This window comes from Pteropus vampyrus, unplaced genomic scaffold, assembly GCF_000151845.1.
Source record: "Pteropus vampyrus isolate Shadow unplaced genomic scaffold, Pvam_2.0 Scaffold31, whole genome shotgun sequence".
In the NCBI taxonomy this organism is placed as follows: Eukaryota; Metazoa; Chordata; class Mammalia; order Chiroptera; family Pteropodidae; genus Pteropus; species Pteropus vampyrus.
Window position 1 is genome coordinate 1,628,080 of NW_011888812.1, and position 16,587 is coordinate 1,644,666.

The 16,587-nt window shown below is 40.1% G+C and overlaps 1 protein-coding gene across 4 annotated transcripts in view; it reads right to left on the reverse strand.

Moving 5' to 3' along the window:
• The window catches only part of SLC1A2 (solute carrier family 1 member 2), a 131,348-nt gene that overhangs the window by 17,742 nt on the left and 97,019 nt on the right, over nt 1–16,587 (reverse strand). For all 4 annotated transcript variants that reach the window (XM_011356828.2, XM_011356827.2, XM_023528676.1 and 1 more), the window contains exons 7-8: nt 8,831–9,064; nt 3,740–3,934 (exon numbers count right to left, since the gene is read on the reverse strand). In XM_011356828.2, the coding sequence (XP_011355130.1) occupies nt 3,740–3,934; nt 8,831–9,064 (429 nt within the window). The remainder of the gene's footprint in view (nt 1–3,739; nt 3,935–8,830; nt 9,065–16,587) is intronic.

Below are 16,587 nucleotides of genomic sequence, written 5' to 3' on the forward strand. Positions count from 1 at the left end.
CTGTGAGAACAGAGAAAGCCAGGTCATGGGAAGAGAAAGAAGCCTTGGCAAAACCGTCTCTGGCAATTGTAAGCTCTAATTTTCTCAGCAATCACACAAAATTCTTTTTCTTTCCTAAGAAATAGAGAAATCTATAGTACCAAGATTTAGAATTAGGGCCTATTTGGATTCTGCTTAACTGTAATAGAGGCTTATAATTTCATGAACTGGAACTTTATCCTCCTCATGATATCCAATTAGCCTAAAATATCACAGTGCTCAAATAAGGTGAGCGTGGCTCTAAAACAAGGTAAGGAAATATTAGAGAAGAAAAACAAATCGCCCTTAATCCTCCCATGGGAATACCACCGCATTCACTTCTGCTTATGCCTTTAAGTCTCTGCACCAGAAACTTTTGGACTACATGGCAAGAGTCTGGGAAGACCACTGCCAACGTGAACATGAGAACTCAGAATAGCAAATATCCAGACCCAACCGAGTGGACATCGGGGGAGCAAATCAACAGATTCCAAATGACATTAAGCTTCAGACACCTGGGCATTTCATTATGAATTGGAAAATCCATTATTCAGAAAGAGGATGCCAAGAAATGATAATGAAACAACGGGAGGTTTTCTTTTTGAAGCATCTCATCGTTTGCAATGCCAAGGGCGCACCCAATATCATTTTGAGGTTGTCTCTGGAAAAGAGTTTAATCCAGGGTTCACGCTCCCTCTCAAGACACCAGGGGCCTCTGTGGTCCAGCAAAGGGCAATGACTTTTTCTCCTCCATTCTAGATGCCATTTATGAAAGCTGTCACGTCTAAATAGAAGAATGCTTCTGAAAGTACAGATTCCCAACTTGCTTTTTTAGGCGCTGAAAAGAAAAGGGGAGCGGATTTCTCAGCAATAATAAAATTCTAGGGTTTCTAGAGGAGGCCCCTCAGCTCCAGACTAAATCCTAAACTGGTTTAACCAAGTCCAGACCATCAGTGTGACCAAGCACAGAATCCTGGGTGTGGGAGGGACCTAAATTTATCTGATCTCAGATAAGGAAAGGAAGCCCCTAGGAGTTTTGCAGTTTGTATTGTTTTTCCCATATTGCTGTCATTCCATACTTGGCCTGTTACAGTAAAGACACTTTCTCTAGGTGGGACCTACGGAACCCATCTGTGCTGTTCCCCTGCTAATACGGAGCTAGTGCTGGGTTTAGAGAACTCCATTTCCTTTGGACCCATCTGGGTCATAGGAGGTAGCAGTGTGCTGTGATTATCATTGGTGGTTCTAGAATTGAAGGAACTGGGTTCAAATCCCAGCTCAGCAGCTTATTAACCACACAACCTTAGGCAACTTACTTAACCTCTTTGTGTTTTGATTTCCTTATCTGTAAAAAAAAAAAAAAAAAAGCAGATAATAATGATGTCTTACTCACAGGATCGTCAGGAACCAATAAATAAAAAGCACTTAGAAGAGGCCAGGCACACTGTAATCATCTAATGAATGTGAATTATTATTCTTATTGGGGAAATCTCCACAGGGCGAGGCTACTTTGCAATGAAAACTTCCCTAAAGCCCCAAGAGCTGAAAGGTGGGAATTCTCAGCCATTTTCCTGACAGGGATGGAGCACCGGGAAAGGGGAATTTCTCAAGTTCCAAGGACCTTGGTTTCAACCGTTTTATTTACAACATCGGTTGCTTCTGTTATGAGTCACTCTTACACATCCCTTGCACTGTGGCCTCATTGTCTGGTTACCTCTTGGTTGTGTGTGACAAACGCTATAAAAAAAATGCTTCCTGGCAGTTGGTCCCCTCTCTGTTCCTCCACCCAATCGTGCCCTCACGGGCGGAGTGTCTGTGCAATTCTAAGTCCTGCAGTAGCTCTCTAGGCAGCCATCTTCCTCCAATCCCTTTATCCCTTTCTGTTTTTCCTGTCCTTCCCCTCCTTGGCTCACGTCTCTAGGGCTGGATCTTGGATGCTGTGCAAGGCACTGCACACACATTACCACAGCAGAGCCTCATGGCAGCCCTGCACAGTCCATATGGTAGGACCTGTTTCCACACAAGGAAACCATGGATCAAATGGGTGGAGAAAGGTAGGATCACAAAGCCTGAACATGGTCTGCTGGGATGTGAACACTTGTCTGCTTGATTCTAATGCCCTGCTGTCCCTCATTGAGTTTTTACTGTGAGGAGGGATCTAATGTCCCTTGATCCCTCCTCACAGTAAAAACTCAATGAATTAATGAATCTCAATCACTTGGTTACTGTTCCTTTCTCCTATGTCTAAGTTCTCATCTAATGGCGTGAACTTGATGGGAAGTGCAGTTGCATTCAGGGACCAGAAATCACCTTTGCTTGGCTTCAGAAGAAGGGGCTTCATTAAGGAGAACTTTTCATCTCTGAGTTTTAAAGCAAGGGAGGTTGGCAGTCTGACATGCATTCTGTTAAGACATGATTTGGAAGGCTTTATACTTTGATCTGAAACTTGTTTCCCCTCATTATGTCACTGTTACATTTTTCATTCAAATTTAAGAGCATTGTATTTTATTGAGCATGATAACAGTAGTAATACTAGTAGCTAACATTTATTGGCAGGTGACTGTATAGCAGGCACAATGCTCTCAGTCCTCCTAGAATTGTGATTATTGTCCCCACTATACACATAAGGAAACTGAGGCTCCCCTATAGTACTGTTATGGGCTGAGTTGTGTCTCCCCCAAATTTATTTGTTGAAACCCTACTCTCTATGGTCTTTAGGAGGTAATTAGGTCAGGAGAGTAGAGCTCTCAAGATGAAATTAGTGCCCTTGTAAGAAGAGACATAAGAGAGTTGGCTATTTCTCTTCACACACCAAGGAAGGGGCATGTGAGCAAACAGGTATCAAGAGGTCCATATGCAAGCCAGGAAGAGGGCATTTATCAAGAGATGAATCTGCCAGCAACTTGATCTTGAACTTCTCAGCCTCCAGAACTGTGAGAAATAAATGTGTGCTGTTTGAGCCATCCAGTCTATGCTATTTTGTTACAGCAGCCTAAGGTGACAAAGGCAATTACATAACTTATAGGGTGGTTGTGAGAATTAGATAAATTAATGTATGCAAGTAGGTGTGATCTTAAAATTTATGGAAAAGCAATGTGTTTTTAATGACCTCTTGGGAAAGCGTTCTTCCTGAATTTTTTAAACAATGAATACATATGGTAAAAATAGCTTTAGTAAAAACAAAAACATTTGCTATTTATTTGTAATAAAAGGTTTTATGTTGTATTGAGGAATCTCTTCCTTCCAGTATTTCATCATTTCTTCCCTCCTGTAATGCTGAAGAGAGCATATTTTAATGAGAAAAAAACTGGAACCAGAGTCAGATGACATTGGCCCTAGTTACACCCCTGCTGGCTCAATACTAATGCTGTAGCCGTGGACAAGCTTCCAAGCCCCTTGAAGCCTGTGCTTCCCATCTATTAAATGGGCACAGAAATAACTGTCTTGCAACATCACAGGGTTGTTAGAATTCAAATATTATCAAGTTTCCAAAGCAATTTCATAGCACAACACAAACAGAAGGCGTCGGAATAATCCTGCCTCTCTCCTGTCACAAATTTTTCCCTTCGAGTCTGCCAATAATTCCTTTTCTCATATTTCTTCCATCATTCTTCTGCCAGGAGAACTGAAACTCAAGTGGCCCCCCTGTCAAACGGCGTTGGTGTGGAAGGGGATGGGGTAAACGGTTGTTGCAGTGCTTCACCCTACCCTCGTCGCTCACCTCACAGTCACAATCTGGCCTCCATCCAGGACAACGCCGTTCATTTGGGCAATAAAGATGGCGGCCACGGCTTCATAGAGGGCTGTACCGTCCATGTTAATGGTTGCTCCGACCGGGAGGACAAATCTGGTCACACGTTTATCAATCCCCAGATTCTCTTCCAGGCAACGGAAGGTGACAGGCAAAGTTCCCGCACTAAGAGAGATTGAGAGGGAGAGAGAGAGATTGAGTGGGAGGAAGAGAGAAGAGTTGGGTTCACTGTAGAGAAGCATAAAGTAAAATGCCACCACAAAGCTTTTGTTCTTTTGTCCAATCAAGCAATATGACATGCAAAAAAAAGAGTGTCTGGAGCCAAATTAAAAACCAGCAATTTGGAGGCCCGAATTCAATCTTATTAAGATGCTAAGAGGCAGCAAAATATATTTATTGGTTCTGGTTTTTGAGATCTATTCAGAGCTTCAGGCTCTCTTCTTCCTTTGGTCACTGTTTCCATCTTCGATTAATACTGAAGCCCATCTAACTGCCCACATTAATTGGGGCTGCAAGAAAAAAATGTGTCAGAACAGAATCAGCTATCCACAGTAAAATGGAATGAAGAATTTTTGAATGACCCACAATTTCATGCTAGAAATGCTGTTTCTAACTAAATGACTACTTGGGTTGCATCTAGCCCCCGGGAATTGCCTTAAGCTGGGCCTGCTAATTTTGAGAATGTTGAACAAACATGTTAAACACCATTCAGCCTGAACCCGAGTTTCTAGCAATTCACTGGGGGCCCTAACAGACAGTCTAACTTCCTGGTAAATGGCCAACTCTACAGTCTCTCCACTGACATAAAGCAGAAAAGCATGTGATTTCTAGCTAATCAAAGACCTAGTATGAAGTGACTTCACCTCCACTCCTCCCAGGCGTGGGCTGGGAATTCATGACTACATGACTCAGTCTCAAATATCAGAACTCTTGTCATGTTCATGTGTCGGTAAGGACAAGGATTACTGAAGGCCAGAATATTACTTCCATGTGGGTAGAGGTGCATAGGAGTGTAGGTGAATTGGCTTCAAGGTTTAAGTAAGGAAAGTCATGCTGAACACTCAAACTGCCACAAGAGTGTTTTGTGGTCTATTCTCTCGCTCTCGCTCGCGCGCGCGCTCTCTCTCTCTCTCTCTCTCTCGCTCTCTCTCTCTCTCTCTCTCGCTCTCTCTCTTTTCCTATTCAAACCTCTAAAGCAGAAAGCACTTTTTTCTCTCTTGCATTTACAACCTTAGTCATAGTTCTTTCTTCTACTAGTCAGGATCAGGGCTTCAGCTGAGCTGGACACAGACACCTGCAGAGGTCTCAATTGCTCAGACAGTGGGAGAGGACCATCGGCTTCAGAGAAGCTAAATGAAACGCAGATTCCAGGGCCTACTAAGAACCAAGGGATTGGAAACTCTAAAATTTGAGTCACTTAAATCTGTATTTTATCAAACCACTGACCAGGAAGCTCCTAACACAACTGTAGGGAAGCTAGAGTCATTTTGCAAAATATTCTTTGTGATTTCATGTTAGGGGGTCTATCTCACCCTCCTCCTTGGCCTTAGGTAGGAAGAAAAAAATGAATGTTTAGAGACCTCTCATTACTCAAACCTTATAAATGCAGGGAGATAAGTTGGGGGTCTGGCCTGATTTGCATGTGGAGATGGCATCATACCTGGCTTGCTGCCCAGTTTTTCTAATGAGAAATTAGCGTCCCTTTACTTCTCTCACCCCTACGCCTTCCCCACCCCGCCTTTTCCTAGGACTCCCTTTGAAGGGTTGCCAAGATATCATGACCGATCTGAAATGGCTGCTCGATTGTGGTTGTTGGCCAGGGTTATCAGTGATATCACTCTAAGGACATCTCTGAGAGGACTAGAATACGTTCATTTTTATTAAAGCGTCCATTTTTCTAAAATATCGTCAAAGGGGTCTTTAGACAATTAAGATTGGGGAAAATAACCAATCAGGCCTGAGAATATTCTCAATTTCTATACTGAACGTACTTTATGTCTTAAAAATCCATATACACCCAACCAATTCCAACTGGGACTTGAACATTTTAACTCTTTCCTGTCTTTCCCACATTCCGACATTGTTTGTTTGTTTATTTGTTTGTTTTTTGGCTCCTGCCTCAATGGCCATATAATAGACTTCAAGTGTTGCTAAGAATAACTATTAGATCCTTGAGAGTCTTTTTTTCCTTCCTGATTAATGTTAACATCATGTACTGAAGTGGGAGGGAGGCAGAGAGGTGTGTCCCAGGCCATTCCCCTTCCATCTGCCTCCTTCACACCAGCTCCATACCCATTGAGAAAAGGAGGTCAACCCTTCTTCACATCTCCATTCAGTCCAAGGTCCAAGGAGGTGGAGAGGATGTTTATCTCGCTGCCCTGGGCCTTTGTGTTTTTTCCCTCCAGTTATGTTGACAAAGTTAATTCTTAGCATGGCGACTCCTGCCAAATGGACTTTTTTCTCGTGTTTTTTTTTTTTTTTTTTAAAGAAATCCCACATCCACAGTTTAACTAAAGATTAAAACTGCTTTTTTTTCTTTTTTTTTTCAAATGAAATACAGGGTAAAGAAGAGAAATGGGTCTCCTCTTTACCCTGTATTTGTGGCTTTGGCCTAATAATGCAAGCATTTGTCTGATTTAAATACAAATTTAGGCCATCCATAAGTCTTTAAGATTTACCTTGTCTTATAAAGGTATCGGGATAATTGTCTACTCATTCAAAGAAAAGAAAACAATCATATTTTTGAAAAAATTTAAAGATCAATCATAAAGGTATTAGAAGAAAATATAATGTTTTATCATCTTTCATGGAGATGTTCTTGAGGAAAATCGAAATTCTAAATACTAAAGGAAAATATTGATAGCTTCTACAATGTACAAATTAATTTTTTTTTTTTTGGCAAAAAGTATTGTAAATTTTTAAGAAAAGTGTCAAGTAGAGAGAGACAGCATTTGTAACATGGGACACATTAGTTAATATTGTGATACGTGAAGAGAGTTGAAAACCAATCAGGAAAGGGTGAATATCCCAACAGGAAATTAAGATCAAAAACAATTCACAGAGTGAGGAAAGAGAGGGCGGGATGGTCAATAAGAAGACAAAAAGATGCTTTCCCTCACTTGTAATCAAAGAAATGCACGTTTGATAAGATCATTTTTCACTAATAAGACTGGAAAGTATTAAAGTGACTGACAATAAATAGCCAGTGCTGGTGAGCACGTGGTGTAAGGCATATTTTACACCCATGTAGTGGGGACTTAAACTAATGTACTTTCCTAAATAGCAATCTGGTGATATGTTTTAACACCATCAATGTGTATACCATTGGATTCAGACATTCCACTTCTAGAAATTTATCCTTAGGGGTCACCCGACAAGGTGTATTTACAAGAGGTGTATTTACAAGAACACTTATCACAGTTCTGTTTCATAGACATGCCACAGTGGGGCTGGGGGTTGCAATGTAGCACATACACTGTACTATAATGCAGTTTTAAAAGTAGTAGAGAGATCTATATTGACGGATAAAACTTTTATGATATGTTGACCAGTGAAAAACAACATTTATAATTATCTGTATATAGTAAGAACTGGAAAGATATATAATTGAAGATTAAATAAAAGGTTACTACCAATTATCATTAGATAATGGAATAATGAGTGATGTTCGTTTTCTTCTTCAAAACTTTATTCACTGTCTAAACTTTTTCACAATGAGCAAAAACCATGCTCATAACCAGAGAACAAAAATAAAACTAAACGTAATCGTTTTTATGTTCAGAGAAAAAAAAGGTTTACTTTTTCTCCAAAGAGAGGATTTTATGGCGAGAGCTACTTAGCCATATGAAATTTCTAGGCCCAAAAAAGACAAAGAATTTTGGAGAGATTCCCTTGGGAAACTGAATGGAGAATCTAGATCCCTAGGAGTGTATATATTTCAGATTTTTCTAAAAACCCCACATTCTACCAGTACCAAATTCTCATTGATTGGCCACACAGAAATATAATTTGCCTTCCCAGGAAGTCACCACTATTTGCCTTTTAGATCACTTAAGAAAAATCTAACAGTCTGCTTTGTAGCTTTGCAACAGCAGTCACCCTGTGTCACAGAGTGGTCACCTTTCTGGCAGTGTATGGTCTAGGGCTCTATAATAAGGATCTGCAAGCTGTGACTCCAGACGTGATATTGAGCTATGTGGGTTTTCTCACTTCCCTGCCACCTGCTTTATGACCTCAGTCTTAGTTTGTGACCTCAGGGTACATGTGCAGAAACACAAACCCCTACTACAGGGCTGAAAGAATAAAACTCTTTTAGTCTTTGAAATTCTAAATTGCCAGGCCTTTCTTATGTATTTGTTTTTGTTTGTTTGTTTTTGCTAAATTTAGTTCAGAGTGATATCAAAAAATTTTTTTTCTCTGCCTATCTCCGGAGTCCTTGTCGGCTTCTGGGGCACCAGACCTAGTTGATGAAGGAGGAACTGACTCTCAATGTTAAGTCAAATCAACGGCAGCCTGATTTTCTTAAAATCAGTGGGGCAGAATGATCTCGTCGATATTCACGAATAGGTCGAAGATTTGTCTAACTCCTGGTTTGCTTGAAAACCGTTTACCCCGTAAAAGCTCATCCTCTCACTTTTGAAAAATTACTCCAATAGAGTGATGATATTTTGTGACAGCATTTTTCTAATCACAGGTATAAGAATTTCTTAAAAAGGGTAACATCCTGCTATACCCTTTCAGAAAACATTTAAAACTAAACCAGACTAATGTGGTATGTGGCAAATTAGGCATGTAAATTATGAGCATATACATATCCTGGAAATTGAATGTGAGATCATATTTCAAACACAGTTGCATACCAACAAATATGTTCATCAGAAAGATCAAAAGTTTCTAGAAGGAGCCAAAAATACAAAGGGTTCACCTTTTTCACAAGTATTTTCATAGTATGTGGAAAGAGTTCTCACTGAGCTTTGCAGTGGGAAGGCCTTGAAAAGGAAGAAGTGGCAAAGAGGGTAAAAGACTGAGCAAAGAGAAAGGTGATTTTTTTGTGTTCTCTACCTGGAAGCGGTACCCAGGGCAGTGATCCAAGCTTGAAAAATGCCAGCAAAAAAAGAGAAAGGGTTTTTCCTTGTCACTAGAAAGTAAATCAAGGGGAGAAAAATGCCCCCGTGGATGATGAGGCCCACAATTACTGTGACCATGTACATCCCCAGTTGCCGAGCAACCACTTCTAAGTCTTTGATTGCAATGATCTTCCCACAGATAAGGCAGGCAATACCCAGGGGAGAGTACCTGAAAAACAGAAAAGAAAGAAAGAAAAAAAAATACCAAAGAAATTATTATGAGATTCAGAACTTAAATCTAGGCCCTCTTATGTTACTGCATCCTGCTGAAAACCCTTTGCATTTATTTCCGTACAGAGTTTTGATGAAAGAGGACCATGGGGCTCAGTAGATGCTGCATTTTACTTCAGTCTAACTGCATTATCTGAAATCTGTTCCATGGACATGCTGTCCCCTGCTCTGATGAAAAATCCAAAGGCAAACTTAGTCGTTTGGGCGTTTTTTAGAAATAGCAGAGACAAGCTTTACCACCTCTTCGTAAGCATCAAGTTAAAAGTTGGTTATATCTTGAGAATCTTATTTGATTTGCCTTTCCACAGCTCCTTCTTTAAACATTGGGGAAAAAATTTGAGCTTCTCAGAAGGCTCATTAGAGTTTCACCAAGCTATAAACTGGTGTTCGTAAATTTGCTTTGTTTTTGCCTTGGAAGATAGGAAATATATATACATATATATTGAGAGAGAGAGAGAGAGAGAGAGAGAGAGAGAGCGCGAGCGTGAGAGCTTGAGAGAGAAACAAAATAAGAAAACCATCTCGAGTCAAAGGGAACATTTAGAGAAATGTGGTTTTATCACTTCTAAGTCTGGAAGTATTTTTTCCATACTTATTCTAACAATAATGCTGGCTCTACCCACATGTCACCTCATTTAATTCTTACTCCAATCTTAAACTCTAGATAGGTATCATTATTCCTATTTGGCAAATGAGGAAATTGAGATTGGGAAAAGTAAAATAGTTGGCCCAAGACCACGAAAGCAGTAACAGGAGAACAATCTCAGATCTGTGAAACTCTGAGACTGGGTTTTTTTCCCCTACCCAGCCAAACCACTTCCCTTTAATTAGCCACTGTAGCTCTTTGGAGGTAAGCAGACAACTTACTATATGCCAATATATCCTATGTAAACTTATTTTATATTTCTATATTATCATTATTTTATAGAGAGCTTGGAAACAATTTACTGTTGTCCTCACTCTTGATTGAGTAAGCTAACCATGTTCTTTCTCAAGTGTATTTTTCACGTTTGGTAACATCCGTTTTTTATTGCCCAATCTAGTGTTGTTGGAGCATGACCCTGTTCAGCCTGCAACACCTTCTGACTGAAATGAAAATGTCTGTGGGAAGCTTGAGACCTTATTAAGAATTCTGAACATAGCTGAGAAAAAGACTGTGGGGAAAATGAAATCCTGGGATAAGGCTCCCAACTGGAGTAAGGGAGTCAGGAAAGGGCGAGGGCAGCTATGCCAGATGTGGTATTTTATTTTTGCATTTGTACCTGCCACAACCCCTTCCCAGGCTAAGAAAGAACTGTGAGGAATATATGAGAGTCTTATACACAACCACATAAGACACTTACCTGCTGTGGAACCTTGGTTAGTGACTTACTCCCATTTTACAGGTGTGCCAGTCGAGGCGTGAAAGGCCACCTCCAACCTCTCAGCGTTGCTGGGAGGACTACACTTTTTGACATGCACGTATGTGCGCTGTCAACAACCCTACCCGCATCCCTGTCAGCACCATTACTTCTCTGACTCCTGACGAAGGATCCTGTATGTTCTGTTTTCATACATGTACCCCATGTCGTCTATCACCCACACTTAAGGAGTCAAGTCTGAGTTAATGAGACTTTCTAAAACATCTCACAGGCTACTGCTACCCAATTGTGGATGTTTTGATGAGCAAAATATTTCCTCAAGAGGAACCTTCTCCTGAAAGAGGTGATTTGTAATTGATACTAATTAGTTAAAATGTTAGCTTAGCTGTTCTCATCCTTGCGGAGCATTCTAGCCTGTAACCTGCATTTCTCCTTCCCTTGGGATGAAGGTTGGCAGTTTCAGGTCTGCTTCTGCAGGCATTAGGGAGTCATGCCATTAAACCCTTGGCTTTCTCGCCGTTTACATTCTCCCGGTGTGCCTGTAGTCACAACATCTCGTAGATCAGTGGGGTAGTCTCGGGGGCCAGCTCTTTGTTCCCCGGGATTATAAATAACTGAGCAGAGTGCACCTTCTGATAAAGCCAACAAGCATTTGTCTTCATAAACTGAGAGATTCTTTCCAGAGCACCAATCACCCTTTAAAGATGTCCAGAAAAACACAAATATGATCCAATTTGGGTGCCATCCAACTTTCCTGATCTTTTGGGACAGGCACGTTGTAGAATGGAGAGAAAACATTTTCAAGGTTCTTTGCCAAGCAAGACCAGCTACAGAGTGCCCTGGAGAACACATTTGAACCAGGGCCAAATGGATAGGAGAAAGGTAACAGGAAACCTGGAGCACTCAGCTTGCTGGGAGAAACTTGAATTCTCACTATAAATGGAGAGTGTTAGTCAAAGGCCAGAAGGTAGAGAGATAGGAGAAATAAATATGGCAAGCAAGGGCTCTAGTTACTTAACCCAAACCTTTTGTCTCAGGAACTAGAATGAGGATTAATTAGGACAAGGAAAGAGTATTTGTTCTATGATGTCTTTTAGGGCCATTACTTCCCTGTACTTGTTTTCAAAACAAATAGCTTAAGTTTTCACTCTTGCATTTCCATATTAATTGTCTCATTGAAAATGATACTCCATGGAAAAGAAAGGGCAAATGCTCAGGGTCCAAGGCCACCACTCAAAGCTTCTGCGCTGAAGCAAACAATCACAGCCATAATCCAAACTACATAAAGAGGTAGAGGGCTCAAGTGTTCTGAAGCCAAATGGTGCCCAGTAATTGTTGGACCAGTTTTTAAATTAGAAGGACATAAATATAGAACTAAGGGGAGGGAATGGCTTCCACATTGCCTTTAGACTGGTTGTGTTCTCAGCAATGTGCACCTTTTTCAAAGCCACTGATTCATCCAAGACTGGCCTGTGTTGCATCATCTATTCTTGCCTCTGCCCACTCTGTACCTCAGTCCTTGTCATCCTAAGGTTCTCACCAAGATGCCTTTCTTAGCTCTGCTCCACAAATACAAATTCATACACTCAACATACCCAGAACTCAGTCGGTGTCTCTGTGCATTCGGACACCTACTTCAGAATCATGTGGCCTGTCTGGTAACGCTATAGAGTCCCTGGGCCCACCACACACCTGTTGAGTTAGAATTTCCTGTAGCTGGCCTTGGGGAATTAATGTTTTAAATAAGTTGCCCAGGTAATTTTGATGTGCTTGAAAGCCAATGTTGCAGGGAATAAAATTTGACCTGCATCTGATGAAATGCAGATATTACTTGGTTAGTTTTTGGAAACCATTTACTTTAGTTACAATTTATTCAAGACGTTAGGTATCAACCCACTAAGGTAACTAATTCAGGACTTTGAGGCACAGGGCAGATGGTAGGCCAGACACTTGGAGTGGAGATAAATAGAGGGACTTTTTCAGTCCTGCCATAAAGCTACTCTGATTCGGTCCCACACATTTCCAGGAGCAACACGTCTGCCAGTTTGTGATGGATCCCAAGAGAACTCAGAATCGGAAGAGTCTGTCAATAAAGAGTTAAAGATACCTTCCAACTACATTAAGGTGCTGTCTGTACTCAGTCTCAGGAAGGAACACAAATCCCCATTTTGCCCAATCCATTTAGGAAGAGGCGTTCTGACTGTCCAAGGAGTGACTTTTGCTCCCTGAGACTTACCACATGTGGATTAGAACTTTTCATCAGGATAGAATAAAAATCAGTTCATAGATCCTCCAAGCTGATAACCTTCCAGGGACTTCTTTTTGCCATTAAATAAAACCCCAACTCTTCATGGTGGCCTACAGGGCCCTGTGGGATATGCCACTTGGCCACCTCTCCAGCTTCACCACTTTCCACCCCCACTTACCAACCAACTGCACTCCAGCCACTCCACTTCCCTGTTTACTGACTTTGTAGCAGTGATTACTATCTGAATTCTTATTCGCTTCCTTTTAGTTTTTCCCTTTCTCCTTTCAATAGAACGTAAGCTCCATGTGGGCAGGAATCTTTCTCTGTCTTATTCATCATCATATCACCAGTGCCTAAAATTATTACTGGCATTGAAGAGGTGCTCAAAAACATATTTGTGGAGTCAAAGAACGGATGAACAGATGGATGGATTGATGGGCAGATGGCCTGATGGGAAGGAAGGAAAGAAGGTGGTAGCGGTAATTTAACTGGCAGGGAGAATTGAAAGAGTGAGCAGAGATTTCACTTCTCACTTCATGTTTCAATAGTGATGAGATTATAAAAAAAAGTCACTTTCTGTTTAAGTTTTTAAGATTACAAAACATTTTAAAGAACTTTGCAGAAAACGAGCATAGGAAAATCACACTGAAATTAAGCGTTTCTCTCTCTTTTTTTCAAGTCAGAGGGCCTTGTAGGCTTCTTAAAGAATTTATGAACACAGAGAAACAAAGGATATGAATTGAATTGATGATCAGTAATAGTAATCACAATAGAGCAACAATAATAATGCTAGTTCATATAAAGTATTTAGAGAGGTCCCAGCACATAGGAAATGCCCCACAATTGTTGGTCACAATTTCACTTACTTCTCAGGGCAATTCTGTGATGTGCATTCTGTGACCAGTTCATTTTACAGATCCAGGTGTGGAGTTTATAGAGTTTCTAACTTGCCTAAAGTCACACAGCTAGTTATAGGAGGATCTTGGATTCAATCCAGCCTAAAGTCAGTTAGGTACCACTTTCACGTAACTCCCGTTACTTAGGCTGTGCAACACTGGGCAAGCTAACCTCTGTGCTCATTTGTATCATCTGGAAAACGGGGCTAACACAAGTAGCTGTTTTTGCTAGGTATGATTGTAAAAAATAAATGAGTTAATGCATGTAAAGTAATTGGAAGAGTATTAAGCATATTGCAGGAATTTGGTAAGTCTTAGTTATGACTTAATGATTATAATAATCATTATCTTCTCAGTAGTAAATAGGTACAGTATAATAATCAAAATAGCACTATGCATATAGAAAGAATTTAATGACTCTAAGTGGTAATTTAATAATAATTATTATTAGAATAATAGCAATCTCTTCAATGCTATACTTTGCTATTAATACTACTCTTACGACAACATAGAGAAGAATACTCAAGAATTCTGATTCTTTAAGCTCTGAGAGGGTCATTTAAAGAGTGGTTCGCTTTATAATACAGAACCTTCTCACACAGTATTATCAAATGCTGATGAGGCAGCTAAAGAACATAAGAAATGTGTAGAACTGGCATCTCATGATGTGTAACACCCCCCTGACTGCTCGCCTCGATGAGGCAACTGAATAGATCTCAGAAATTATTCCATAGGTCTGAGTCCTGACTCACAATTGCTCTTCATCTCCTGGGATATGATGCTATATCTTTAGGAGTTTTGATTTCAGTGAATAGAAAACTTCCTGATCCACACCACCCTCCATCCCTGGGGAGAAGAAAGGCGCAATTTTATCCCATGACTCATCTGATTTCCTCGAAGATTCCCTTTCTTTCAAGGACTAGGTGGAAATGACGTTGGTACAGATGAAGAAAGAAGCTTTCACATATTTGCCCACGTTGTAGGCATCATAACATAGAAATATGAACTGCAATGATGCTCACTCTGCTAGAAATCCTAGGAAACAAGAGGCCTATTCTCCTTTGTGTATTTTCATTTTTTTAAGCTCTCAGCAAGCTCAGAATGGATCTAAAAGACTTTAAAAAAATTTTTATAGAATTACGTTGTGTGTGATTTTAAATTTCCACACAAAAGAAATATTCAGAAACCTAGCAATGACTAAAAGTTGAAGAATCAGCACAATAATCAAAAAGAACACATTATTTTACTAATGTCCTTTCCATATTTTAGAAGTACAATAAAGAAATAATCCGAACAAGCCAGGTCTATTAAATATGATTCATGAACTCATGAGAAACATCTTCTTGATCTGACACTCTGAAGCATTCGGGGTACCCGCTCATTCCTGAAGTTTTAGTAAGAATTTACTATAGGCGCATCTCCATGTTCAGTTTGGTGGAGATAAAAAATAAGCCAAGAACAGATTTTTGCCCTTATATGGAGGGAGTAGAGGCCAAAGAAAAGAAGAGAAGAGAAAGAAGGTAGAATTTCAGTGGGAGGCATCACTTGGAAATGGAAGAGGATCAGAGCGGGTTTGGGGAAGGAGGCAAGTAGGACTGGGAAATGCAGAGATAAGGAATTTGTAACCCAGAATTCCTGTAGTTAATAGAACAAAGATGTGGTTTGATCTAATTTTTTTTTTTTCTAGATAGGCATATACAGGACCATCATAAGGGTCTGAAACAAATGCATGTAAAAATTTTTCTGTCAGATACAGGACACTAGAAGATTTCAGTGACTGAGGGTGGCCCAATGACTGAAAGTGGCACAGCTTCTTTGTTGAAGGAGTGGACGGACACTCATGATGTCCTGGACAACTCAAGATTTTAGAACCACTGATCATAAACACACATGAAATGAAGTGGAGGCAATGTCGCTTAGATTAGACGATTCAAACAAACAAACCAATTCCATCCACTTATATATCAGGCTTTAGATATCAATATGAACTCCATCTCTTCCTCTTCCTAGCTATAGAATCTTAGGCAAGTTAATCCACCTCAGTGAGCCTCTGTTGCCTTTTCTGCAAGATGGGAATAATACTCCCTCTTTGCAGGGTTGTTAGAATTATATTTGATAGGTATCAAGCACCAATCATGGTTCTTGGCAGATAAAGAAAAACAATAAATGACAGTTTTTATTATAATGATCGCCATGATGTTAAAGAATCACGATTTAGTGTATCTAGACCACAGTTTTCTCTTCTGTAAAACTAGAGGTGGGGCCAGATTCTCAAGAGCACTTAGAGTTCTAATATACCCTCTGAGATTTCACTTTTGCTTACACGGTCTGAGGACTGCCTTCTTTTACTTCTATATGAGTCATGAGTAACCCAGGTCAAAGATACATTGCTTTTGGACACCAGAATATAGAAGTAGTGCTTCTTCCACATGTCCTGGGTTGTGCCATCTCCCTGGTGTCTTGGGCTTATCTCAGTGTTTCCTGATGCTGCTCAGCTTCAATAGTACTGACTGGTTTTTCTAACTTGTCTCCCTCTTTTTTGTTTGTTTGTTTGTTTTTTCTCTCAGGGTAGGGATCAGCAAACTCTTTATGTACAGGGCAAAACAGTAAATATTTTACTGTTTTGCAGGCACACAGTCTTGGTCAGAAACACTCAACTCCGCTGTTTAGCACAAAAGCAACCCTACACAATACATGAACAAATAGGTGTGGCTGTGTTTAAATAAAACTTTATTTATGGGCTGAATATGAATTTCATACAATTTCCATGTGTTATGGAAAATTATTACTCTTTTAATTTTTTTTTTTCAGTAAACTAAATACACAAAACCCATTCTTAACTCACAAACTATATAAAACAAATGGCAGACAGGATTTGGCCTATAAGCCATAGTTTTCTGGCCCATTTTCTAGAGGAAGCTCCAAGAAGATTTTCATCCCTTTCTCAAAGTCTTTC